Source organism: Battus philenor, unplaced genomic scaffold, assembly GCF_028537555.1.
Source record: "Battus philenor isolate CCGP_79_NKW_IND1 unplaced genomic scaffold, ilBatPhil1.0.hap1 SCAF_24, whole genome shotgun sequence".
NCBI classification, from domain to species: domain Eukaryota; kingdom Metazoa; phylum Arthropoda; class Insecta; order Lepidoptera; family Papilionidae; genus Battus; species Battus philenor.
In genome coordinates, this window is record NW_027181687.1 from 8,979,719 (window position 1) to 9,006,584 (window position 26,866).

The window sequence follows — 26,866 nt, forward strand, 5'->3', positions numbered from 1 at the left end:
GGCATCTATATGCTGACATAGTGATGATTCCTTTTTACATATATAATAACTCAAAGCTGCAAGTCCTCCATACAAATAAATAAATAAAAACAGGAAAACTTATGTTTTACCGGAAATAACATATTTGAAAAAAGAAATAGACTTACCATTAAACGGTATAGGTATATATTCAAAATTCGAATAAAGAATAACGTAATTATACAGACATTAATAAAGGTTAACTTATAATATGTATCGATTAAGATTGAGCCTCGAGTTATGTTTATTATTTAATTATAGATGTTGCTCTATTCCGAACCCGACCATATTCCTTTTTTTTTCTAAATGCTGTCCTAAATATTCATAATTGTGATTTATTGAATTTAATCTACACAGAGTGTTGGTTATAGATATAAAAAAAACTTTTATGGAGTGAATGTATAGTCAATATGTCAGGGAAAAAGCTTCAAAACTTTTACACCTATTGTCAATCACTTGTACAAAATGATCACTCTGTAATATGTTAAATTTATTTATGTTTTCTCTTGGAATGCGACATACATGCGGATATTAAAAAATAATTAATTTTGATACGTAGTAATTCTAATTTATAACACAATTTTCTTTTACTGTATTATCATTACATGGTTTATTATTTCTGAAATTACTGTTATTTGATAGGGTTTATGCGTAATAGACAGCAAATATAATACATTAACCTTTTTAAGGCTTTATTGTTCACGGATCCTTCTGTTCCGTGAACTCATGTAAGATTAAGCTATAAAAGCCTTAGGGCTAACAGCTTTAACTTCATCAGAAACAATAGAAGCTTTTACACCTGTAACCAACCACCCTTTAATTAAAAATAAACTCCTATCTTCCTTGGTAACTTGAAAACAGTTCTACCGATTTCATTCATCTTATTCGTATATTTCTTAATATTTTAAAGGGTGTATACGAAAAAAGAAAATGAAAATTTCGAAAATATTAGAGAGCTATCAGAAAATGTAATGACTTGACAGTTTGCTATAAAATTTAGGCGTTTGAGAGTTTACGCGCCTCAAATTTATATTATCAGTGAACAGCTTATAGTTTAACATCTGTCAGTATTTAAAGTTCAAATAATTAATTTATTTCACATGTAATCAATAACTAATGTGATCGCTCTGTATTAAGTGAATCCGACAAGCCAACTTTAATTATTACCCTTATCGCATTTTTTGGTTTTAAATGCTACAAGAGTGATATTTATATATTTAATAACTAAAATGTTTTAAATTAATTTATCAACAAATTTTACGTAACTAGCACTTTAGTATTTCAGAAAAATGTTATTTAATTTAATTTTGCCATTTTTGATTTGTATTTTACTTAATAATACTAAGAATGTTGTAAACTGTTAGTTAGTTTTACTTTTGAATGTAACCTATAATTGTTTTAGTAAGAAAGTAGAATTAATGAATGAAATTGAAAAAAAAATTACCTCTAGTAAAAAAAAAATTCAAATGTTTCTAAATTACCAATGTCCATAATTTGTGGTATGGTTTACTGGTTCTTCACAAAGATATTTCTGCCTGTGGGCGGATGATATACGGACCTTAGCTTAAACATTATAATTAGGTTACATTAAATGCTATTACGAGAGAAGCCGATCTTTTTTCGATTATTTTTTTTTGAACAAAGCCTTAGCAATATACGGACGAGATAACCGTTTCGTGTTTTAAAAAGTATACGCAATGCTGTCTAAAGTATTGTAATATAAAATCTGGCGCAAAACGGCTTCCGAAACTGTACTATCACATTTTTCAGCACGCTTTATACAAAGTAAGACTTTTACATGACAATTCGTAGGTCGACAGTAGATCCAGCCAAGGTTCGGCCTTCTTGAGGATTTTAGAATCGACATCGAAACTCATATTGCGGAACAATTTAATCCGACGTTCCCTCTCGTGGAACTTTACACCAGCTCAATCCACGAATTGTTCGCCAACGCGCTTTGCGACCTTGGTAGCATCGAAATCCGTTCAAATATGTCTACCCAAACTCCCAATGTTTCCTAAAGACTTTCCGTACTCGGTTACTAAATTGGTTAAAATTATAAATTCTAGTAAGACTATTACAAGTGATATTCAGTCTAGTATATAGAAAAAAACCTATTACGGTTAAATAAACTTAACATAAAAGACACTAAAACTGTGTACCGTGATAGAAACCAAATATCACAAAATAAAAAACAAATGAAACACAGATTCAACAGGAAGCATTTATCTACATTCGGCGTTTTAAGTAAGATTGAAATTTATTGTTTAATAGGTTTTTTAGTTGCAACATACTCCTCTTAATTAAGTTTCGATATAAATAAATATATTTATGAGCCTTAAAATCCATTTTACGTAAATTATATAACGAACCAATGTCGTGTTTACGGCGCGCCGACAAAGGTGGTTTGACCAACTCGGTTTTTGTTACATCACCATTTCGGTTTTGCGTTTTTACTTTAATTAGTTTGGTATAAATTTAAATATGTCTGGGTGGTCTACCGTGTTACATTTATAATGACGTGCTACTACAAATTAAAAACAGTTAATTGTCTATGCGTTCCCTTGACGGTTTAAATCCTCCATTTTTTTTTCCATTAGTCTTTGTTCATGTGAAACCGTTCACTTAAATTAACTGTCATTGTTTTTTATATAGTTCGAAGAACAAAGTAAAAATAGTAATGCAAATTGAATTCATTGAAATGCTATATGTTTTTTAACAATGAAACGATTGAATGTTATTTGAGGTTATGAAAAAAATATGTATAAATTCTTATTCAATTCTATTATCTCTGGTCTGAAAATATCTGTCAAGTTCTTATAATAATTATAGATCAGTTAGTAAATTAATTACTAGTTTTATTCATTCTTGTTCTTCTCTCCTTACAACTATAATTCACGATGATAATTAATTAAATTAAATGTAGTAAAATAAAACTAGTATATATTTGTGAAGGTCAATTTATACCAGTTTGGCCGGACATGACTTACCCCGAAACAATAAGACTCTAATTATTAACATGAATATGTATCTGGGTGACCATACTTCGATTTTGCTTTCTTACAAAAATTAACAGAAAATCCATTATTTTTTATTTCTTAAATTAACCAAAATATAGGGCATATACTGGTGCCTTAAGGTTCTGGAATAGAGACCACGGATCGGCAAGCGCAGCAAAGGTCGTCAACCTTGAAGTTGGATAGACGACCTTGTTAAAAACGTTGGAAGATGCTGGACCCTCGATGCTGCTTTTAACAAGTTCTTTTAGAAATCTATGGAAAAGGCGTACCTAGAGGCATATCCTGCAATTGACTATTTACGGCTGAAACGATGATGATTAAAGAAGTACTTTACTATATAAAATTACGCTGCAGTACAATGCCTCTCCCAAAATAGACAAAAAATATATTTTGCAGGAGATTATCTCAAAGATAAGTACGAAGGTGCCACAGAAGTAAAGGTATCCAGACGTGGGAAACTCCGCCTAGGCAATCCACACTACACCTTGCCAACCGCTCACGATCTGGTGTATCTGGAAGAATCACCTAACTATTGCATCAGGAATGAAACGCTGGTAAGAGAATCTAATTGTTGCCATATATAAATATGTAAAGACGTTTTGTAAAATCGATAAAAAAATTAACTAAACTATAATAAGTTACCGCTTTTGATTTTTAAGAATATTTAATTCTTCCTACATTAATTTATAAATTACAGTTACTTATTATATTATTATGCAGTAGAAGTATATTTAAGCTTTTTCTGAAAAAGAATCTGAAATTAAAATAAATTATTTAAAAATTAAAATATATAGTATAAATATAAATGTTGTGAGTAGGGGAGGAAAAGATATATTTAAATAATGCCGAAATATTTTTTAAATTAAGATTTTTATTTATTTGGTTTTGTGTAAATTGATTGTTGCCTTAAAAGTCAAAACACGCGATGAAAGAGATCCGCCATTTAAGTTACAATATAATATTAATTTATCAGAGCCATTACTGTATCTAGTATAATGTAAAAAAAATATATAATTTTAAAAAACGAGCTTCTTGTTGAAAAAGCACATTTCTAACAAAATAATTAAATTGTAGGGTTCATTGGGTACAACAGGAAGAGAATGTAACAGGACATCAGCGGGAATGGATGGTTGTGCCCTGATGTGTTGCGGCAGAGGATACAATACGAAAAAGATGGTTATCAAGGAGCGTTGCGAGTGCAAATTCCATTGGTGTTGCCGCGTCGATTGTAACACTTGTGTGCGAACAGTTGAAATTTACACTTGTAAATAAATACGGTGCACACATCGTAAGATGTCCATAAGGCGGACAGACACCCTTGTTAAGATCGCCGGAAGACGCTGAATGATTTTGTAGACAAACGAAAGTTATCAAAATATTGGCGAAGAGTTTGGCAAGTTGTAGTGGTAGTTAGCAGGCCGCACAGCACTCAGATTTGATTTACACTAAGTCTTTCCACCTATAAAGTGAACAGACACCTTAATAAGGTTGTCTGAAGACGCTAGATGCTGTCTGTCTACACCCGGTCCTATTAGAAATCTATGGAAGGCCTATTTCTTTATGCAAGAAACGTAGTTATATAAATCCTTGAAGACGTGCTCTATTTTTTAATAAAAATTATGAACATATTGTCGGACAAAATGCTATTGCATGGTAACATTTACTGCTTCACGACATTTGTGATGGCAAAGCGATGATGATCACTTATCACGTACCGATATTAAACCGGTATAAAGCTTTTTGTTCACTATAAGCTATACATTAACCTATGAACAGAATCATCCTGTATGAACTAACCACAAGAACTTGGGTTCTTTTACTTAGACAACGACCAACATAGATTAAATGTGGTGTAAAGTTTTTACCATTGTTGGTTATTTCATGTTAGTCATAATAACAAACTAATCGGTAATAAGTTGATATTGACAAAACATAAAAACTATTGCAAGATTGAATATTAATACTGTAGAATTTTGAAAAAGAAATAGGGCATGTTTTCGTGCGTTGACTACCAACCTATATTTATGAATTGTAGCTATAATTGGGAAAAAAGTAGTTAAAAGGTTTGTGTAGCAACATCTATAAATAATTTAAAGGAAACTTTAAAATCTTAAGTTATTGAAATATTTATTAACGCTGTATGTATATGTGCATACGAAAAAGCAATCCCATACTTACAATAATATTTAAAAAAAAATCTTAAATTAAAAATCAATAACTAAAAATGTATTCAGATTTTCTCGTTTTAAAAATATATGTAATTCGCAAGTATATAAATATTTTTAATAATAACTAAATTAATAATATTTAGCAGGAAAATATAAACATGAATGCACGCTCTCTCGTTTATTTTATAAACTGGCTGTAATAAATACATTAGTTTTACACTTTAAGCCTATTCCCACCTATCCTTTGAATTTAACTTAAGATGTAAATATTTTTAAATACTTATGTTAAAGAGGCTAATTTATTTTAAAACATAATTAATGACGTTTTGTATTCGTCCAAAGTGTATTAAAGTTGTATGATATTACTTCTGTAGTGAATAAAAAAATAATTTCTTACTAGCAATTTTACGTAAACCTTTAGTACATAAGCGAATAATTTAATTAAAGTTAATTTATAATTGAAATAAATAGTACCGGATAAAAACTTAAATATCATATTGATCAATCAAGAGAATTTAAAATTTGCGTGGTATAAAAATTATTGGCTGTGTACTAAAACAATTTGTCTTTTCCATGTTGATCATTTTTACTAATCCATTTTAATTGTGGTCTTAAAACTCTTTTTTTAATGGAAACAAATTTTAACAGCCTTCCTACTAATGCAAATATCAGTAAATTGATCTAAAAAATGTGGTAAAAAATTATTAATTTATTACGAATAAAATTTTCCACACTTTCAATGTTTCTACGAAAAATCTACTTCTTTTTTAATATTACAAGAAATTCCTTATGTCTATAAGCATAATCAATTATAATCTGTGGTAGTGTACATCAAAATTAGAACGAAAATGTTTTAAAGTTGTCAAAGCCACCATTTTGAATTTTTGAATTTATTGGTTTGTTTTTAAAAAAGAGTGTTTACTATTTTGTAAAATAATATATATTATTTAATGTCAAGAAAGAAAAAATCTGGAAGTCATCTAAATAAAACTATGGGAAGGCAGTCTTCTTGTTCATCTGTGAGTTTTTATTTATAGAGTAATAATTTTAGGATATTAATATTATACAAAATTTAAGATGAAAGCTTTGTTTTTGGTAATGGGGCCCTAAGTAAAATATTCTATATGTTTTATCTCCAACTTTTTTTAGGATAATATAGGGGTGGTTCAAAATTTTTGTTTTGGTGTAATTAATTGTAACACTAATTCATAAAACTTTCTCTAAAGATATCTTAGTGTGACTGTACTTGACTCATTAACATAATTTTGTTTTTCTTTATAAGTAACGGGATTCTTAGGGATCCCGATATCCGTATCACGTAAAGTTGTTACATTTGTCATGTTGCTCGTTAAAATCTGGTTACGTTTGTTAGTAAACTTCTCATTAAATACACAGTTGAAATTAGGTATAAAGTGTTAAGTGGCCATTGTAATCTGCCTACGATAGATTTTATTAGCATTGCAACATTACCATGCTGAGATTTTAACTGCTTGCAGAATGTATTAACTACCTTCTGGGTCAGTATTTTATATCTCATTACATTTAGAATCTGCAGGTTAAACACATAATGGTTAAGAAATTACATTACAAATTGAGTTACTGGGTCTCTCAGGGATAACAGCTATTGCCCAATTCAATTTTGCTATAGCAAATAAACCTTTTTGGTTTTATGTAAAGTATCGGTACTAAAATAGATTCCTTCCAAAATATTAAAAAGTTTGAGCTACTTACTGAATACAAAAACTTTATTTTTTCCTGTGTTCATCCATGATTAGTCTGGTGACTATATGCTTAAATTTTGTTGAGTATGCCAAGAAAGGGCTGGCCAGCGAAGCCACTTTCTTTTTGCACAAAGCTACATCTGCTTATTCATCTTCAAAATGTTTTCGTCATTTCAAACATTTGGTCTAATTTCAGTTGATATAATTTATAAACTTTCATTACTCAATGCATTTACAAAAACAAATTTTACTCAACACTTCTGCAATATACAGCTATGTCAGACTTTAAATTGGATTCTCAAACATCTATGATCTACACAAAAAAAATCCCACTTACATACATAACGATATTTTTGATGACTTATATGCTATGTTTGTAATAATGTAGAGGTATTTCATAAAGCCCCAGTTTATTCACCTCTGGACCGGTCAACATCACAAAAATCTTGAGCGGCTCTAAGATTAAGATAATGCCTCCATTGTAAACCTATGCTTTAAATTACAATGATTTTATAAATTTATTTTTCAGCATAATTCACAACATTCTATTAGATTAAGTAGTAAAAGAAAAATGAATAAAACAATAGGCTCACAAAAAAATAGCAAGAAAAAGCGAAAGTTTAAAAGAAAAACTCTCAGCAATGTCATAAAGGTTTGTCAAAAATTACAAGACAATAACTCATCTACAGGCTTTAACAACTCCCTGAATAACACTGTTATAGATTTAGATGACACACAGATGCCAACAAGTACTCAGAATCAGCCTGATTTAAATATAAATAATAATTTAGTGGTTATCAGTGACAATGAAGACAGATATAATGAATGGCAGAGCTCAAGCATAAACCCACCAATTCATTGCTCAACACCTAAATGTCATTCAAGTGTATCAATTGATCAATCAAAAACTCCAACAAAAAATAATAATTCATTAACGAAAGATCACAATACAGAAATAATTAACTTAACTAAAGAAATAAATGAAGATTCCTTTCTAACAATAGATTTAACTGAAGATAGCTTGCAACAGGGTGCTAATCCGGCTAATATGGTCGTAGACTTAGTTAACACAATTGATGGAAATGATTTGTCACTTAGCAATTCAAATCTGTCGTTGAGTGGGGAGTCAGATGTAACTGTACTTAACATGAGCAATAAAGATAAAAAAATGCAAAAATTTGTAAAAGGCATATCAAAGATGGATTCCAAAGAAAAGAATAAATTATTGAAATTGATCACACAGACTGTATTCAATGGATGCAATGTCAACTCAAGTTCAGTCTCAAGTATTAAAATAAAGGTAAAAATACTAACTCATTATTACTTTCAATATTTAATGTTAATCATATGTTTGTGTGGTTTTATCAAGGACTAGATACTCAGATGCATATTTACGTAAAGTTGAAATGTTGGCTTATTACGGAAACCATTATTGAATGGTAAAATCCCCGGAATTTAAGATTAGTAAATTTAATACCAATAATGAGTTCATACAAATATAGATTTAAATATATTTCTATATGTTGAGTATGGACTTATTTATTACTACTTACATTTAAAAAGATAATTTCATAATTTTGATACATTGCCACAATTTCATGGATGGGGACCTAAATGAATCCTATGGGTGCTAGGTCCATCGCATTCCGGGGGAACTGCAGAGGTTGGGGCTGACAACTCAAATAGCGAAAGCCTCTTTGCAATGCCATACCTAACTAAATTTTAAATGATCCTGCCAATTTAGCTTCAGATATGAGCTGATGTCCTATTTGCTAAATATTCACCATTTTTTTTAATCCAGTGATAAAGAATATAGCCACATAATTTCTTAGCCAAAACACATCCAAATATTTGACCTTTTATTATATGGCAATATTCCCTATATGATTGTCTGAGTTATTGTATGTGGTATTATAATAATTTATCTGAATAACTGTCCAAAAAACAATGCTGGATACTTACACATTTTTATTTGTTGCTTTTATAAATATTCCAGGTATAATACTAATATCTTTTACATTTGTTGATCAAACATTTTATTTGTGAAATTTAGTTTGAATGTGATTATATTGCATGTAATATCTGTTTATAGCCCTCAAGTAATTATATCAAAGAAGTAATCCTTGGTCAGGCAAGTTCAAGAAATAGCATTGGTAGTAATATATACAACCCAGGGCAATACTTAAAAAATAATTCTGGTTTAAGAATGATTGTTGTTGACGGAAGTAATGTTGCCATGCAGTGAGTATATTTTCATTATAGGTTCTGTATTGACAATATGATGTATTTATATACAAAAGCCATATATGTAAAGCAGTTTTGTTAACTTCGTCTCTAAGTCTGAAAATGTGAACAGAATTGTATGGCTAATGGTTGTTATTGGGTTTAAATCATCACATGAATGAACCTGAGGGTGATGAAATAACGCTTATTTTAACATGTATTATATAAAACAGTGTTACTCTTATAATTGAACAAACTTTTTCATTAACGATTTTTTATTTCACTCTTACAAGATATCTCATGAATTAAGTCAAATTGAAATTGGGACATTAGATATCCCAGAGAATGCATTAAAAATTTTATTTTTTATCTGTGGTGCTGTTAAAGGTGTATGCAGTAATTAAATTTGAATATATAGTTTGACAAGTGCTTTTTCCTTTCAAAATCTTTTGTGTGCAATATTTCTAGAGGTTACTCAAGGAACATGAACGTGAAAACAAAAGTTAAGACCTATAGAAAGAACACCATGACATACATAAAATTGATTTTACTAAATAACAATAATTATAAAATTACTTAAAATAGGTCTCTTAATTAATTTTCTGTGGTCAACTGGCTATTGACATCCTTTATATATGTACTTAACATATGATATTGAAATTGTGTCCATAATACTCTCAAAACTTAGATAAAAAAATATATATATGACAAACTTTTTGAAAATATTGTTGTTACTTTTGTAATTTACACACTGTTGGACACATGCAATGAGAATGTGTGGCCAATATGACTGCTGGATGTAATTTATATCCATACTATCTACCAACTTCATGTTATTTATTTTCAACCTATGAATTTTTTTAAATATTTTAAGGCATACCTTGGGCAAGGAATTTTCTGTGAAAGGATTGAAGATATGCATTGATTACTTTGTAAGGCGCGGTCATAATGTTAAGGCGTTTGTTCCTCACTTCAGGTAAATGAAAATATTTTCTTTTCGTGACTGGAAAATATAATATTTAAATGTTACATTTTACTTTTTATTTTTCTTATGATACATTAATTTAAGTAAACTAGCCATGGTGATGGCTATACTTTGTATTTCTTTATAAAATCTTCATAGCAATGAGGACATTCATATATGTAACTTAAAATATTTTTTTATTAACACTGATTCATTATTTTTTTGAGCTGTTTAGAAATATATTCAGATTGTAATTTTAGTATTATTGTTAGGAAGATAATGAGTGCAGGCCATTTCCAACCTGTATTGTTGGAAACCTATGGGAAGGACCATGTACAATATTGGACATTCTGTGGTTGAAATGATGGTGATGAGTTATATTACAGAGATATGTAATTAAAATAAGGCAGTATAATATATGATTATGCATGTGCTTCATAGCATGGAAAATATTTCTATAGTATATGTTTCATCATCTATGGTATATGCGCAGTGAGACAAGGGAAGGTGCTACTGATTTGTGTACTTTCTATATACTTACATTTGCTATTTCAGGTGTAAATTTGGTAAAAGCACAGACCCACGGCTACTGGACAGGTTGGAGCGACAAGGATTAGTTATATACACACCCTCAAGGGAAATACAGGGCAGAATGATCACTTCATATGATGATAGGTAAAATTATAGTGAAACTTTCTTAATATCAGGAAACATTCAATGAGTCATCAAAAGGGATTTGTAGAGTATAATTCTGGCTACATTTAGGACTAGACTACAGAATCTAGGTACTGGAAATTAAACCCAATATATGACAATAAGGGAGGAGAGCTCATTGACAGCTCAAAGCTCAAATAATGCTTATGTTTTTTTTCTTTCTTAACAGGTACATAGTGCAATGTGCAGCTGAGTTCGATGGTGTGGTCGTGTCGACAGACCAATACAGAGATTTGTTACAAGAAAATCCAAGATGGCGATCTATAATAGAGAACCGTTTATTACAATTTACTTGGGTGGGAGACATGATAATGTTCCCACAAGACCCGCTAGGCAGAAATGGACCTACTTTGAGGCAGTTTTTAATGCATTAAGTGTTATCAAGAAATTGTATTATTCTAAAACTACAAGTACCTAAGAAGATATATTTTTAATTAAATATTTGTGATTATATTTAAACAAAACGGTACATATGCTTTCAGACTTAACATAGAAGTGGGGAAAAGTCCTGTGTTTGTTCTCAAGATCAATCTTAACATGTGTACACTATGTGAAAAATTAAATTTTTTCATAGTCACTAGGTTTACCGGGCTACCTCTGAATGAACCATTTATGCCACGGCAGTCACCAGTGAGCTGTCTATATGGTTCCTTGAAAACATTTCTCTCAAGCAACATATTGCAACTATCAAACAAAATGCACATAGAAGTGAAAGGTGGGCACTATTGGCTTACTGGATGGTTTAAAATGTAATAAAAACATTGAGGTTTCAAGGATTTTGCTATAATTGGCTTATTATATATATATATGAACCACGTTTTATATACCATATTTAGAAATCTCAATTAATAAGAATAATTGAATAATTTTAATTGGGCCCTAATGAAGTAAAGTTTTTGATGGGTCGTCATAACTTCTTAGTCAACGCCCACTTTAAGGCATAAGACTCCCCCAAAGATCGCCTGAGCACATCGCTCATGCTACCGATGGTCGTTGTGGTCGAAAAGTTCGAGTGGCGACCACGAGCCGGTGTACGCGGCGAGGGTAGACTCGCCATTATGTGAACCAACATCGTCAAGGTAGCGACAACTCGCCGGAAGCGAGCAGCTCAAAAACGGCCATCTTCGTGACGATCTTTAGGTTCATTCGAGGTTGCATTCAGAGACTAAAAAGGCTGCCAAACAAACAAATAGATTTGTAAATTAGCGTTAATGGTTTATGATCCAGTCTAATGGCTTGTGGTGGTCCATGGTTTAAAACCAAGACCCAGGATTAGGGTCTATGTACCCATTTATGCCACTGGCAAGGATAAAAAACAAAACGGAGACACTTCCAAACGCTCAGGTAGTAAAAATATTTGATGTGATATATACAACTTTTTTTTTATTCCGAAAAAAAATGTTGCAAATTTTGTGTACATTGTTTTTAAGAAACTATTTTTTTTTGTTCTTTTTTCTGAAAAAGATATAAATTGTGCATTTTTATTTGTGTTATTACAAAAAGAATTGTGAAGATTATAAAACTATTTGATTCTGATATTTAAATATATATAGTTATTAATAAAGAGTTACCCTAACATATAAGTCCTGTACAGATGTATATTTTATTGTTATATGTGCACATATATATATTTATAAGCATATATACACGCAATAATGGGTATAAATATGTACAATCAAGAGTCGAAAACATGTTTAACCTCGACGGGCGTATTTCAGACAATAAAAGGTAAGTGTTCATTACAAAGCATTTTCGTTGCTAACGATTGTGAGTTAAAACACTATTAGTATTTAAAACCAGGTGTTTGAAACCCTTGGCTGTTTTAATATTTGTGAATATCTTGCAAAGTATTTAAGATGAATTACAAATATAATAAAGAAGTTAAATGTAAACAGTTTCTGAATGAGGGTACTTTGAAAAAGGCCACGTTAACGTTTATTGTTGGATACACAAATAATTTCCATAAATATCGTCTTAAAAAAGACCATGTTTAAGCTTTTAAAAATGGCTTTTTTATCAATTTAGATTTTGTGTTCCATATATATGTTGTCCGGCTATGTACACGAGTTCAAGTAACTTTCATTACAATGCAATCTTACATACAATGTTTTCTAGTGTTATGCAATAAGTTTTTAAACAATAAAATTTTAAAATGGTGTAATATACGAGTATAATAATACAATTTATACAGCACCCGGCGATAAATATTGCACATCATCCTTAGAGACCATCGGCTTCGTAGAGAATTATTTCTGTCGCACGAAATAAGACTGACGAAACGTCACATAGGTAGTGTGGGACAGACTGCTCTACGAAGCCGAAATTAGCCGATTGTCTCTTTCCAAAGGTCGATGTGCAATATTTATCGCCGGATACTGTACATGTAAATTTTGTTCATTTATTATCGGCTGAAATTCAGAACACTTGATGTATATATATATATATATATCATGCATACAACGCGATATAAGACTTTTCTTTTAGCCGGGCGCAAACGTTAATTGTGAACTGTGTATTTATTTTTAGATTTCTTGTTTAAATTCATTAATATTTGTTTATATATATAGTAAAGTACATACCTGAAAAGAGATATAATGTATAACAGAAGCAGAATTATATTTTATATATGTTTACAATTAATCATATAGGTAACATTCATTTTGCAAAACCAAATTGTGGGGTTTCATTTTGCGGATAATAAATTTATTAAATATTAGTCCAACTTAATTCAATGGTTTTAAGTTATCGTTGTTTCACCGCAGCATTTTTGATCTCCTTTTAGTTTAATTTTTCCTTGCCACTAAAACTTTCTGAATGAGATTCTGAAATAAGAAACTACAACTTTTTCATTTGAAGATTTCAAGTGAAAAAGGGCATTTATGCCGAATTAGCAAAATACATTCAAAACAACACATTTTAAAAATGGAGTTATTTTGAATTTAGGATTGTGATTGTCAAGTGTGGTAGCTAAAAATGCTTTAGACGTTACCCGAGCTATAAAGTCAATTTTTCTCTCAGCTTTGTGTGACGCCAGACTCGCGAGTTAGCAATTTGTAGCATTTATGGAACATTTATGCAGCATTAACTATAGATTAGGAATTAAAGGAATTACGTTTTTTTGGGGAATTCTTGACTGCGCCCGGTTTATTTTGATTTGATTTCCTTCGCACAACATAATTTAGATTAAAGGGAACTTTTGACTGGATATTGATTAATATAAAGTAGTAGTAAAAATATTTTCGGTCGATCTTTTACTTAAAAATTTCCGTCAAAACTCTGTAAGACTTATACCAAATGTTTATGAAAAAAATGTTTTTAATTTGATTACTTTTTAAATTCTGACGCAACAGCATTTTGCTGCGTCAATATTTAGTAGAAATAAAACATTTAAATCCTGTGCGAATAGTTTTTTATGAAACCATAATCTAAAACCAAATTAAATAACGGATTTAACAACTTAAAATTTATCTCCAATAACTGGCATTACAGTGCTAAAGCTGTACCGCGCCTTACATATGGGCGCGGCAACATAAGAGAAATACTGGCCTTCCTCACATCCCAACCCCCTCATAGCAAGCGCCTCGCGCTACCCCCCGCACCTCAGTAAAGACCAAGAGACGTCCCTAAGACGTACTCCTCACGCCCATCATAAGGTCTCACAAAACACTCGCCACACCACACCCGCTGCAGACGTAATTTTTTATTAGACGTAATTTACAACACTCCAAGCGTAAACCTCAGCACCAGCAACCACTGCACCTGCGACACTTCACACAGGTCACCGGGTTATATACAACAGAACCAAACACTACCCGCCACGCCACAACACCCGTTTTTAGAGAGCGGCCGCCCGCTCCCTAACCGCGAACCGTGATTAGATCCAGATCCTTCTCGGCTCGCCTGTGGTCCGCGCTGCCCAAGCCGCAAGCACACATCCCAATAAAGCTCTACTCGCGAAGAACCTCTGCTACGTGCGTACGTCATCGTGCAACTGGTAGGCGTCTTACAAGCTTTATTTTTCTAGTTTATAAGTTTCCCTTCCGCTCCGTGAACTCGGTTCAGATGAAGCTGTAAAAGCCTTAGGGCTGGCAACAACAACAACAGAGAAAATGCAATGGAAATATCGTCTGCCGTTAACGTTCGTGGCGATGGTGGTCACGACTTCTTCCTCAGTCTCCACCTCGCCGCATTTCTCTAAGGCGAGGTACAAAGGTTTCGTTTCACATTGTGATGTATAGTCACAAATTTTGCAAGGTTGGTTTGTGTTATATATAACGAAAAGTCAAAATTAAGTGATATGGCTGGTAGTGGCCATTCGGAGATAATTATTAAAAAAAAAACAATCACGTATTTTAAAATTATTGCTCTTTTAAAAAATAACTAATGGCAACTGACACATTGTGCATCCTGTGACCTTTTTTCTATTGTCTGCGAATAGAAATCCTCGATTTTCTATATTTTTTCATGTTATCGTGCATACAAAGAGATAAAAAATCGTCGTGCAATGGCCTTATTTTAAAAGAAAATGGCAATTTATGTCAATCCATGTCTTGAAAATAATTACTAACTACACCGATTTTAACGATAAAAATATTTTTAATAAATGTTCAGGGTTTAGCATGTTGGCTTTAGTTTCATTTTGTTTCAAGGGACTATAAATTATAGAAAAAAAAGAACTTAATACCTTAAATGTATTTTGAAACCTATTCAGTAAAATTATCAGAATTATAAAATATATTTTGAATACAACTTTAACAGACCGTACGTATATCATATCAAAAGGCAGCGCGTTATTCATTGGATATAGCCACGATTGATTCAAAGTGACATCGAATATATCTTTAATAAGGCAATTCAATGACCGCACTGTTTTCAGCGGTATTTCAGTTGGCTTATGTACGACGTTTACTACAAAATATTTTTTATATGTATACCTCAAGTACATACTCTAACATCATCCGAACTTGGCAGTAGAAGCATGGGGAGAAAATACGTTGTAAACACATTTAAATGTACATTTTATCTATATTTTTTGTCTTTGATGGCGCTTCACAAAATTATTTTCGAATAAATAAATAATTGGTTCATTAGTCTTTTGCACAGTTTAACACCTTTTATATTTCAATTATTATATAAATCGTGCTTGACGGTGGGAATAAAGGAGAGTAAATGAAACTAAGAACAAAATTGCAACTTTTATTTCAATAGCATAATTTACTACGAACATCGCTTTTGCGTCCAGACGAGTAGAACGCAGTTTAACTTTATAACAATTACTGTATCATAAGTGCATTTTATTACATTGTGGACATACGTTACACGACAATGATTTTTTTATCTAAGTTTAATCACAACGCAGATGTATTTGGTTTGTTTATTAAAGTACATTTCTTTTATTATATTATATTTATATTTTAATGGTTTCTCACTACTGCCCGAAGGGCAATTGTAGATTTTGTGGACTTGAGAAAAGGGGTCTTAGGCACTTTTAAAATAGCGGAGCCTGATGGCTCACGGGGGAACCCCTTCTTGGGCTATACAGTACTATTTTTTTGGATAGGGACGCAGCCGAGTTCCGGGGATATCAGCTAGGGCTGCCACTCGTCAATTAAATTTTACAAATATAAAATTTCAGGCTCCTTTCACAAATAAATGTAGATATATATGAAACTCGATAACATCTCCAACAAAAGGGCTATTTTTTAATTTAGAAAATAATTGATAATTTATCATGTAACGTATGTGTACAATGCAACAATCTACTAATATACAATTTGGCGTACACCTAAACGAGAAGCGTGTAAAAATATAATCGCATTTACGAAAAAAAATAGTATAAAAATCTCACTTTCCTTTATCCAAGCTCTTTCTCTTAACCTACTCCAGTCTTTTCATAACCCAAATGTCTTCAATTCCGACGCCATTATACGCAATGCTAAATTACTAATGCAGTTTAATATATTATTATTATCTTAGGTAACAATTAAAACGTATTTTCAACATTGCGTTTATACAAATAATAATTAACTGTAATATTATATTTCTAGGTTATGCAAGTAGGTTTATTATTCATTAACCACAAAAAGTATCCAAATATTTTATTATTTAGGTTATTAACACAACCAGACCGTATATTCGGAAGCATATTTATCTTAAGTTTCAATGGTAGGTTATTACAGAAAATATTTTTGTATCGTAAAAATGTATACACATGTGCGAGCGAGATAGATATATGTACGTGCTAGTATAAACAAACTACCATCGCTTTTAGGTAGTTGTCTCCGAAAACAGTTCCTTTTGTTAAATAATCTATTAGTTAAAGATAAACTTTAGCTCAGAAACATGATCTCTTACTACGGGCCTTATTGGCAAGTTCACATTCGCTCAACGAGTCACGGGGAAATGTGTGGCCATGAGCCGCGAGGAAATCCGTAGAGAAACGAAACTAATCGACACAGCCTAGCGGTTTGGCAAATTAAAGAAGCAGTTTGCAAGACACATAGGGCGTAGAACAAATGGTATGGTACTGATTCAGAGATTACGGATGTGCAAGCGCGGCGTAGGATTTCCACCACTACAAGATGGATTGTATGGCCGGAAGTCGATTCCAACCGGTCCTTTTAAAAATATATAGGAGGAAGCTCATGTCTAGTAGTGAACATCCTGCGGCCACAATTACCAAATAATTCCTTTGTTAAAGCCACCTCCATAATTAAAAACTAGAGATAAATATGCTTATAAATATAATTTATATTTTTTCATACTATTATAAAACATAATTTTTAATAATAGCAAGCCTCACATTTTAGTTATTACTTACGTCTTAATAACATCTAAGTTTCAAAGAAAACACAACTTATTGACACAATATAAACTCTAGTAGGCTTCAAAAAATAGTTCTATTTTTAATTAATTATTAGTAAGATATCCTAGTGCCTCGAAGTACGTCAGCAAAGCCATAAACTGATGTATGTTGGCTACCAGTGACAGTAATGAAAGAATCTAATCATTAGCAATATCGTCATTAATATATAAGTAGATGAATATTTAAGTTATTTGAAACAAATTAATAAGCGTTACTAGAACCAGAAGACTGAAACAAGTCTGAGAGTCACTACAGTATCGAAGCCGACTCCATACTTTTCAAATCTTTCTTATTGAGTATAAGTATGTAAATTGTAATTGTTAATTAATTATTCAGAAGACATTGGCACTACAATACTATAAATTTATATGGAATATTAGCTTCATTAAATATGAAATACATTCAACTCTTTATTTACACGGTAAATACGTTCCTAAGAAAAGCATGCAATAAATACTTGTGATTTAAAAAAAAACACTGTAATAGAGTAACAAAACCTATAGTACAAAAGTATTTTGAAAAAAAAAAACAATAATTTTAATTACAAACCAACCCAAAAAGACAAACTAAAAAAATATTTGACATGTGTCTAGGTAAAATTGAAATTTAATTTTATTTATTAATTCGTGCTAGAACTAAAACTTCTTAAAAAGGGTACTGTCAACTGTGCTATATCAAAATCGTGTAAAAAAGAGTTGGGTGTACCTAAAAGGAATGCACAATGAAGTAAGAGAGTGATTATCAAAGAATCGATTTCTAATCAAAATAGTCTGCATCCCTTCTCTTACTAGAAAATATTTCACATTTTCTAACGGAAACCTTATTTAATTTTAAATAAATAACATCGTACATTTTGACTAGCTCTACCGTTAGACAATGTACTTACGTTAACAATATATTGCGGATACAATAACAAAAAACATCATCATTTATTGACTCAATATTTTAAATAACTTTACAAAAGAGCCAGCGAAGTCAAGTGCAAATTCAGTTCTATTCATTAAGAAACAAAACTGACTTTTACACGGGCAACACAGAATGATTAGCCTATTAATTCAATTAACAAAAAAAAAAATTAAATCGTCTCTAATTTTTATAAAATTAAATATGTAACAATTATGCTGTACTAGGAGAGAATATGTTAAAAAACTTATCTCATTTTAGTAGTAACGAGGTAAGGATGACTTTACATGCATCTACTATTTGTTAGGTGGAGAAACATTATCGCTGTGATGTTCAATATTTATGTTTACCGTATGATTTTACATATTTTGGACTCCTTTCTATTTATAAAGTGAACCTGTGTTTTTAGACAATAAATCAAGTACATCAATATACAAAATACACAAAAACCCGGTACCAAAAAGATCGGAACGACATTTTTCGTTAACTGAGAAGGTGACAAAACAAAATACAGATGCATAAATTGTTAAATACTCATATTTTTAATATATAAACGCATGTAAACCCATCTTTAAATTTCTTCATAGTTAATAATGTTCACTACAATCAACTGTCTCTTTCACTTCCAAATGTGCGACTGAGAGAAAGCTATATTAACTTTATCCAGGGAATAAAATTTAGTGACATTCCAAATCGTCGTCATAGTCGTCGACATCGACAACTACTAGACATCGACTATTTCTAAGCCACCTCTCGGTTAGCTTATTATGGAATACACTTTCGTATCGATAAAATCGAGAAATGGTAATGAGTGAGTGAAATAACAGAATACACCTGATTTCGAATTATTAATTTATGGATAAAGCATTAAAGCCGATTATATTTATCAGTGGAAAATACTATTTTGACTTGAACTTAACTTTAAGATTCAAGTATGACTATTGGTTATATCGTAAATAAAGGTTTACGCTTAAGACTTTCCATAAAAGATTTTTAACGTTATATGTATATATATATACACATATATCCTTGTAATGTTTGTAAATACATGCAAAATAATATAGTACCAGAAAATGTTATCTCTAAAAATATAGATTTAAAAAAAATTAAACCAAAGAGAACCATTATATTTAAAAAAAAAACTCCACTGAAATTAGTAGATTCTTCGTGCGATATAACATGAAAATAAAACTAGATAAAATATAGAACTAAAACAAAACTTTAGTATCAATTCAATTAATAAACATTTAATATATCAATACAATAATAATACAAAACAATCCACATGCTTATTAAATAAAAACGCTTAATTAAAAAAACAACATAACTTTGGTGATTAGACTAAACAATATAATATTAAAACAATATTTAAAATTAAAACTATTCTAAATTCAAATATAGATATCCTTACATTCTTGAAAGCTGAAATTAAAATATAAATGCAAATTACACATAATAAATGTTTTGCATGTTTGAAATAGGAATTAGGTTTTTTTTTTGTATCTGCCAAGAAAATTTTCTCGGTAGCTAATAACAAAAAATTCTACAATCTAATGTTAAAATTACGGTTTTTAGTAAAATATACAAAGTTGAACTGATGGCTTATTATGGTTAGAGCTTTTTAGTCGTAGGACTTATTAACCTTATATTAATAAATTATTGAATTCTCCTCCTTATTTTTGCTAATGTAACTTTATTATGTATTTTTGATTAATATATTGGAAGCAAGTTACTACTATATTATCAATATTTTTTAATTGTTTTACTAGTCGAGAAAATTTGAATTAGGAATAATTAATTTTTAAGAGAATAATTGACTACATGAAAATAGACATATAAATTCCTAAATATTATTTAGCATTTTTATTGTTCACAATAAGGCAACGATATCAAGCTACTAATTGTAATTATTTATGTATTAAAATTGACATAACGTCATGCATTTTATTCCTAAAATCAAATTGCTAGGCCAATTTTGGAAGGAATTATTTATTTTAAGCTTTTGAGTCATTTCGACCACCCAACTTTTCCTTCAAATGCATAATTTATATATGTATATATATATATACATATATATAGAAATATATGTGTGTTTTATAAATATGTACACATACAAACCATCAAATAAATTAATTTAGTAATCGTATTAAATGCGTATACACTTTAATTTTTTTTTAAATTAATTGAGACCAATTGAACTAATGTGAAAACAATTATTAATCATTTCTTCATAATTTCGTTTTTACACTATTTACATTAAATAATGATGAACATATGAATGAAATTTTAAATCAATTCCTATAATTATTAAATTAAAAATTATAAAAAAATATTAAACTAATTATTATGCATTCAATTAATAAAAAAATTAAGTCCAATGTTTTTAATCGGAGTGGTATCGCTCCCAAGAAACTCTTCCACAGGCTAATGATTTTGTTACAAGAGCCATTAGTCTGCAAAAGTTTGGGAACTAATTAATTAAGCCAAGCATAACATTTCTTCATTTCCTTGGTTGGAAAATTTAATTTCTGAACCATTTTTAAATATTTTTCCATTCAAAACCCAGTTTCCTTGCCGAAATGACTCAAACAACAGAATAGTCACACGTCATCGTCCTTTGGTATCATATTATCCAGTTTCATCTGTTCCAGTTGTAACTGCCGTCTGATGGATCCCAACTGTGTCAGTATATTAACGCTCTTTCCTTCTTCATTCGGCAATGTCTTTAGTATATTCTTCTGTACTGCTGGAATTTTCCATTTATCTTCTACAATTTGCATCGCTTCGCTCAATTCTGTATTTTCGTTCACATCTTTATTTGTACTGATCGGAGAATGTCTCAAAACTGGTATTGGCAATGAATCTTCTTTAACTGCTCGTCTCGGCTGTGTATGTACCAATGCTTTTTCTACTATAACATTATTATTTTTATTATCTGTGTAATTATTATCAGTGTTGCCATTGTTCGAAAGAACATCCCTTGTGTTTTTATCTGTATAATTTGTTTGTCTGATTATAGTGTTTTCTTTGAGTCCTTTTTTAATGTTATTCGAAATTAGACTCTCACGACTTGGGTTAAGGTTCTTTCTTAAGTAGCTCTCAACGTCGTAGTTAGGAGAGAATATGGAGTTTTCTGGAATATTAATGGAATATGGAGGTTTTGGTATTTGCTCTGATTTATTTTGATAGTACACCGGCAGTTGAGATGGACTTTTATCGCTGTGCGATGTTTTTGTAATGTTTCTCGTGATCGGCTTGTACTGTGACGTTGATCGCAATAGAATTTTCTTTTCTTTCTCAATCTCTTTCTTGAGTAAGTTTCGTTTTCTATCAAATTCAGATGAATGCTCATTCATCTGAAAGAAATACCTTAGGATAAAGAAAGGAAAATGGTGTAATTTACATGTTCTGTTAATTATGTACCATAGTATATATATAAAAGTTACCATTTTGAAGAACAACTTTTCCTTTGATAGCAATACGTATTGAGGGATTTCAATATAAGTGAGCTCAATTTGATTTTAATTTGGATCAAATTTGTCTCTTCTAACATTTTTTCAAACTTATATTTCAAAAACTATAAATTAAAGATTCCTAGACTTTTTTTCTCAAAGACTGTTTCCGAATTTTTTTCAGGAACCCACGCTTCTTTTTCTTTTCAGCCGTTACACAGCCACTGCAAGCCGTTCTGCGCTGTCCATCCAGCGACTTGCCGCGGCATTAACTATAGAGTCGTCTACCGGCCCCAGCGGCCATCAGTTGCATGAGCGACCTGTCATCACTGGCAACACACATTGATCAAAGATCTTCCTCTCCAGATATAAGAAACCCGTGTACATATAGTGAATAAGCATTTTTTTCGGAGATTCGGAACTATGCGGGTTCACCTTGCCTACTTTAGGAACTTAAGCCATAAATGATTCAAAATAAAAAATAAAACAATGAATAAATATGTGAAAAATTATCGGTACTTACAGCTTCATTAGCGTTTATCTGTCTGAACGTCTCCTGTTGCTGAGCGGCCTTCAACGCTCGCAGCTGTTCTTCTAGACGTCTCATCTCTGCCTCTTCCAGCATTCTGGAAGTAAATTTACTAGGAAAATCAATAAGGTAAGAATTATGTTGCTACTTAAAGAATGTGTTAATGAGTATTGCATTGATATAACAGAACTTTGTCGTAAAATATTACGTTCGATTTACGATTAAAGATGAACTTTATGGAATAAAAATTAATTAATATGACATAAAAAGTTAAAATCTACGAACTACAAGGATATGAAATGTTGTCAAGGTAAAACAATTTATTGTTTATAATATATATTTCAATACATTACTCAATTGATGTGGTGTGGCAATATACAGTAGTAGTTCAATAAATTACAGACAGTCACTCTTTTATTTTTTTATTTTTAAACGACCTCTAAAAAGGAAAAATTATGTGTTGCAAACTAATAAAAAATAAATTTATTTCGATTATCCTGTCTATGTACAATGCTTTTTTTTATTGATATCTTTGTTCGACGGGATATTTTTTTACAGACTATTCTTTGCTAATCTAAGGAATTAAAAAAAACATTATAAACATTTCAAAATTGTCAAAATCGATTTGATTTATATTCAGTGTCACTCTCCCACCTCCCTTCTTTGTTCAAATGACTTATTGCATTCGATTTGCCATCGAACGGACCATTTTTTTATATCTCATCTCATTTTTTTATACCTCTATCAAAGTTCGTCAATGTTTTAACAGAATTTTTGACCTGAACGTTTCGTTTCAATACATGCCACAGATACTCGGTATGGTGTATACTATCATCATTTCAACCACATGGCTTCTACTGCCTGGGACTAGACATAAGCCTCCCCCATAAATTTCTAATTGGGCCTGTTCGAAGTAGTTTGAATTCAGCTATTTCTGATCTTAACAAAGTCATCTGTCCACCTTGTGACATACTATGCTGGGCTTAGCAATCTGAGGTCTTCACTCCAGAACCAATTGCGCGTAGGTTGAAGTGGGGAGGCAGGCCAACTACCACCATCCACTTCGACTTGCTAAACTGATGGGTTCCATCGGTTACTTACATCCTCACCACTTCACACCACCTTCAATCCACCCATCGATCTTCATTACCAATTCGATCTAAAAGAAAACTCAGACCGAAACCATATTCACGAGTCATAGAACGACAGTAAGCTTGTCAACAAAGTCCAGAGCCATCACTGGTAACACAGCGGTCTCAGACTTTCGTCTTTTCGCACTAAAAGATATATATCAAATATTTAACTTACTTCTCTCTAGTCTTTCTTTCTTCTCTTATGCGCTGCTGCTCTATGATTTGATTCTTCAACTCCTGCTGATAATATTGACGTCTCGCCGTCGCTTCCTGTAAAATTAACATAAAAAATACATTTTTTCCGTTAAGTCTAACGGTTTATACTTAAGGCTTTATAAATTTTTTAGGCCCCAATTCGTGTTCCGATTTTTATGTATAACTACTTCCATAATAAGTCAAGTTTCAAATTTTGAATAAATATGTGTCTGAATGTTTTAAACTGGATGACGGACAATTATTACAAGTTATTATTAAAAGACAATCACAATTAATTATTATTGATTCTTGTACTTTTTTTTCTACTTTTCAACTAATAAACGCCCAGTGCAACGCATAGGCTTTCTCTAAAAATCGCCAAGGTGTCTGAATGATAAATATTATTATTTTTAAATCATTAAAAAAATTAGAATCGTTTAAGAAATAAAAAGATTATACATAACTACTTCATAATAGGTTATTTAGGAATATATCTATATAATCATTTTAGCTTTTTACACCGTTATAATAATAAAAAAAAGAAATAAATTCTACCTTCTCCGCTTGCAAGTTCCTCAGCTGAATGGCTTCCGCGTCAAATATAGACGGCATGTATGTGTGCCTCAGATCGTTGGTTAGTTTATCTTTATTTGTCTTCTTGACTGCACTTGAACGTTCTGGAATATGTTAAAAAGTTTGAATAAATAGAAAGACTCAGACAAACAGAATGATTAGTGAGTGTAAATGCTTTAAATGGGTTATTTATTTATCTCATTTACTGTCAATTAATATGTGGTACAATGTATACAAAAATCAATGGTTAGAAATTATAAACAAAGAGTAAAATCGTTTTAAAATTCAGATTACTATGTATTAAAATTAATTGTTATTTACTATTTGCAGACAGTATTTTTGGAAGTTATTGACCTTTCGCATTATAATAAAACAATATATTAAAGTAACATATCTTTACACAGGCTGATTAAAAATATGTGCAAAAGATTTAAAGGTTTTTGCTGATGAATTAGTTAAACATTAAGTCTGTTAAAAGGTAGGGGTGAATAGAACTAACCATCAAAGTCTCCATAGCTTCTTCTCCTCTCTTGCATCTTCCACTGGCTCCAATTGCCGTCTGACCATCTCTGTTCGCCCACGATCCTTGGAGACAGCTCGCGTTCGGCTTGAGTTAATTTCTGATGTATTTGCGGCATCTTTTATAAACACACAGAACTTATATTTTCAAGACGAAATCTATTTTATTAAGTATTTTAGAATTTTTCTATAATAGTTACTTGAGCAGTGGTAGTAGTGGTAGGTCGCGGGTTAAATTTCCGGAACACAGTCTTATGTATAATTTCACACTGTTTGTTTTTTATTAATTATATAAGAATGCCACTGTTTACAAATAAGTTTCTAGAAAATAACCATGAGCATTCTCTGCGTACCATAATACACTGCGATCGACAACCCGCCAAGCGTGGCGATGGTATATACCATCATATATATTTTTGGAAGAAGCTTAAGGCCTGCAGCAGGGCATCTATGGGCTGAAACGACAACGATTCGTTCCTTACTTACTTTGTTTAGTCTTTCTGGTTAAATATTTATGTCTTATGGGTTCATCTAATTGGTTTATACAATAGCTATATTATATTCTACTTTGGTTGGCACTAATACTTTTTTTCACATATTAAAACAATTAATTGTGTCGATAATCATATGAATAAAATAAATCTTTGTAATAATTTTTACGTAATATTAAACTGAGTAAAAACAGTGATGAAGATATAATAAAAATTGCTTAAGTGATATAATAGTACAACAGTATAATTGCAAGTGAAAGGTAAGCCAATGATAAAGCAGCAAGTAATTTAACTAATTACGACGCTTATAAAATTTCTCCACAGCGGCGGGTAATGTATCTTTAATGTTGTTTATCTCGACACATGTCTAAAGAATTGAATAAGAACTACAATACGCGATAAATATTGCACGAAATACAATAAATGACAAAACGTCACATAGGTAGTGTGAGACAGAGATAGTGCTCTACGAAGCCGAAATTAGCAGATTATCTCTGTCCAAAGGTCAATGTGCAATATTAATCGCCTGATACTGTACATTAAATACAAATAAAATTGGTATTGATTGCACAAAGTTATATAAAATTTCTAAGTTATTTCACTTGGTAAGACCATAAGCGTTAAATACAAGACAAAAAATCTTGAACCATTTAAATAGTAATAAAATAACTAAATAAAATAATTAAAAAAAAAATAAATTGTCATACAAGACTATGATAAGCAAAACCAAATAAAACTAATGATTTGGAAAGGAATAGAGAGAGGAAAGGCGATGAGTGAGAGAGAGAATAAAGATAGTGGAATGTAAGACTTTATGGAGAACGAAACGAATAATATGAAGAATGGAAGTAGAAAAACCTGTAAATAAAAATTTTACCTGAAAAAATTATTAATCTCGAAATATAATGTCCCTCTCCGCACTGAGATAGGAGTGAACGAGAGGCAATAAAGGGGGCCGTTTTGTAAAAGTTCTTTTATTTTTCAACTGATAAACGCTTACTGTAAGGCATAGACCTCCTTCAAAGATCGGTACTTCGACCGGGCTTTTCCTACCTACATACAGCGACTTCCCGCGGCCTTAACGACGCCGCGTCAATTAGCTCGCGGTCGCCTGTGTAACCTTTCAGCCCCAAAGGGCATCGTTTGCACAATGTACCCCCGCCCCCCCGCTGCCACTCCCGACGAGCAATTCTTCGAGCTACGTCTGTCACCTTGGTTCTTTTGTAGATCTTATTATTTCTAATACTACGGCGAATTAATATTTAGATGAAGCATTCAAAAATCTTTTTGTATTATTATATTTACATTATTATTTCAGTTTGTTACAAAACTTACATTACAAAGATTTTAAATTAAATTATTCATTTTATTTTGATTT

The 26,866-nt window shown here is 31.2% G+C and overlaps 2 protein-coding genes across 2 annotated transcripts in view; one reads left to right on the top strand and one right to left on the bottom strand.

Moving 5' to 3' along the window:
• Positions 1 to 11,686, top strand: part of LOC137924622 (uncharacterized) — a 30,191-nt gene extending 18,505 nt beyond the window's left edge. The window contains exons 5-11 of the mRNA XM_068768040.1: positions 3,435 to 3,592; positions 4,113 to 4,277; positions 7,457 to 8,227; positions 9,020 to 9,168; positions 10,025 to 10,126; positions 10,670 to 10,789; positions 10,998 to 11,686. Coding sequence (XP_068624141.1) covers positions 3,435 to 3,592; positions 4,113 to 4,277; positions 7,457 to 8,227; positions 9,020 to 9,168; positions 10,025 to 10,126; positions 10,670 to 10,789; positions 10,998 to 11,202 — 1,670 coding nt within the window. The 3' untranslated portion in view covers positions 11,203 to 11,686. The remainder of the gene's footprint in view (positions 1 to 3,434; positions 3,593 to 4,112; positions 4,278 to 7,456; positions 8,228 to 9,019; positions 9,169 to 10,024; positions 10,127 to 10,669; positions 10,790 to 10,997) is intronic.
• An 8,532-nt stretch (positions 11,687 to 20,218) lies between these two features.
• LOC137924616 (histone-lysine N-methyltransferase, H3 lysine-79 specific-like) overlaps positions 20,219 to 26,866 on the bottom strand; it is a 45,075-nt gene continuing 38,427 nt past the window's right edge. Inside the window, exons 6-10 of the mRNA XM_068768032.1 lie at positions 24,978 to 25,116; positions 24,461 to 24,582; positions 23,886 to 23,980; positions 22,572 to 22,674; positions 20,219 to 21,952 (exon numbers count right to left, since the gene is read on the bottom strand). Coding sequence (XP_068624133.1) covers positions 21,197 to 21,952; positions 22,572 to 22,674; positions 23,886 to 23,980; positions 24,461 to 24,582; positions 24,978 to 25,116 — 1,215 coding nt within the window. The 3' untranslated portion in view covers positions 20,219 to 21,196. The remainder of the gene's footprint in view (positions 21,953 to 22,571; positions 22,675 to 23,885; positions 23,981 to 24,460; positions 24,583 to 24,977; positions 25,117 to 26,866) is intronic.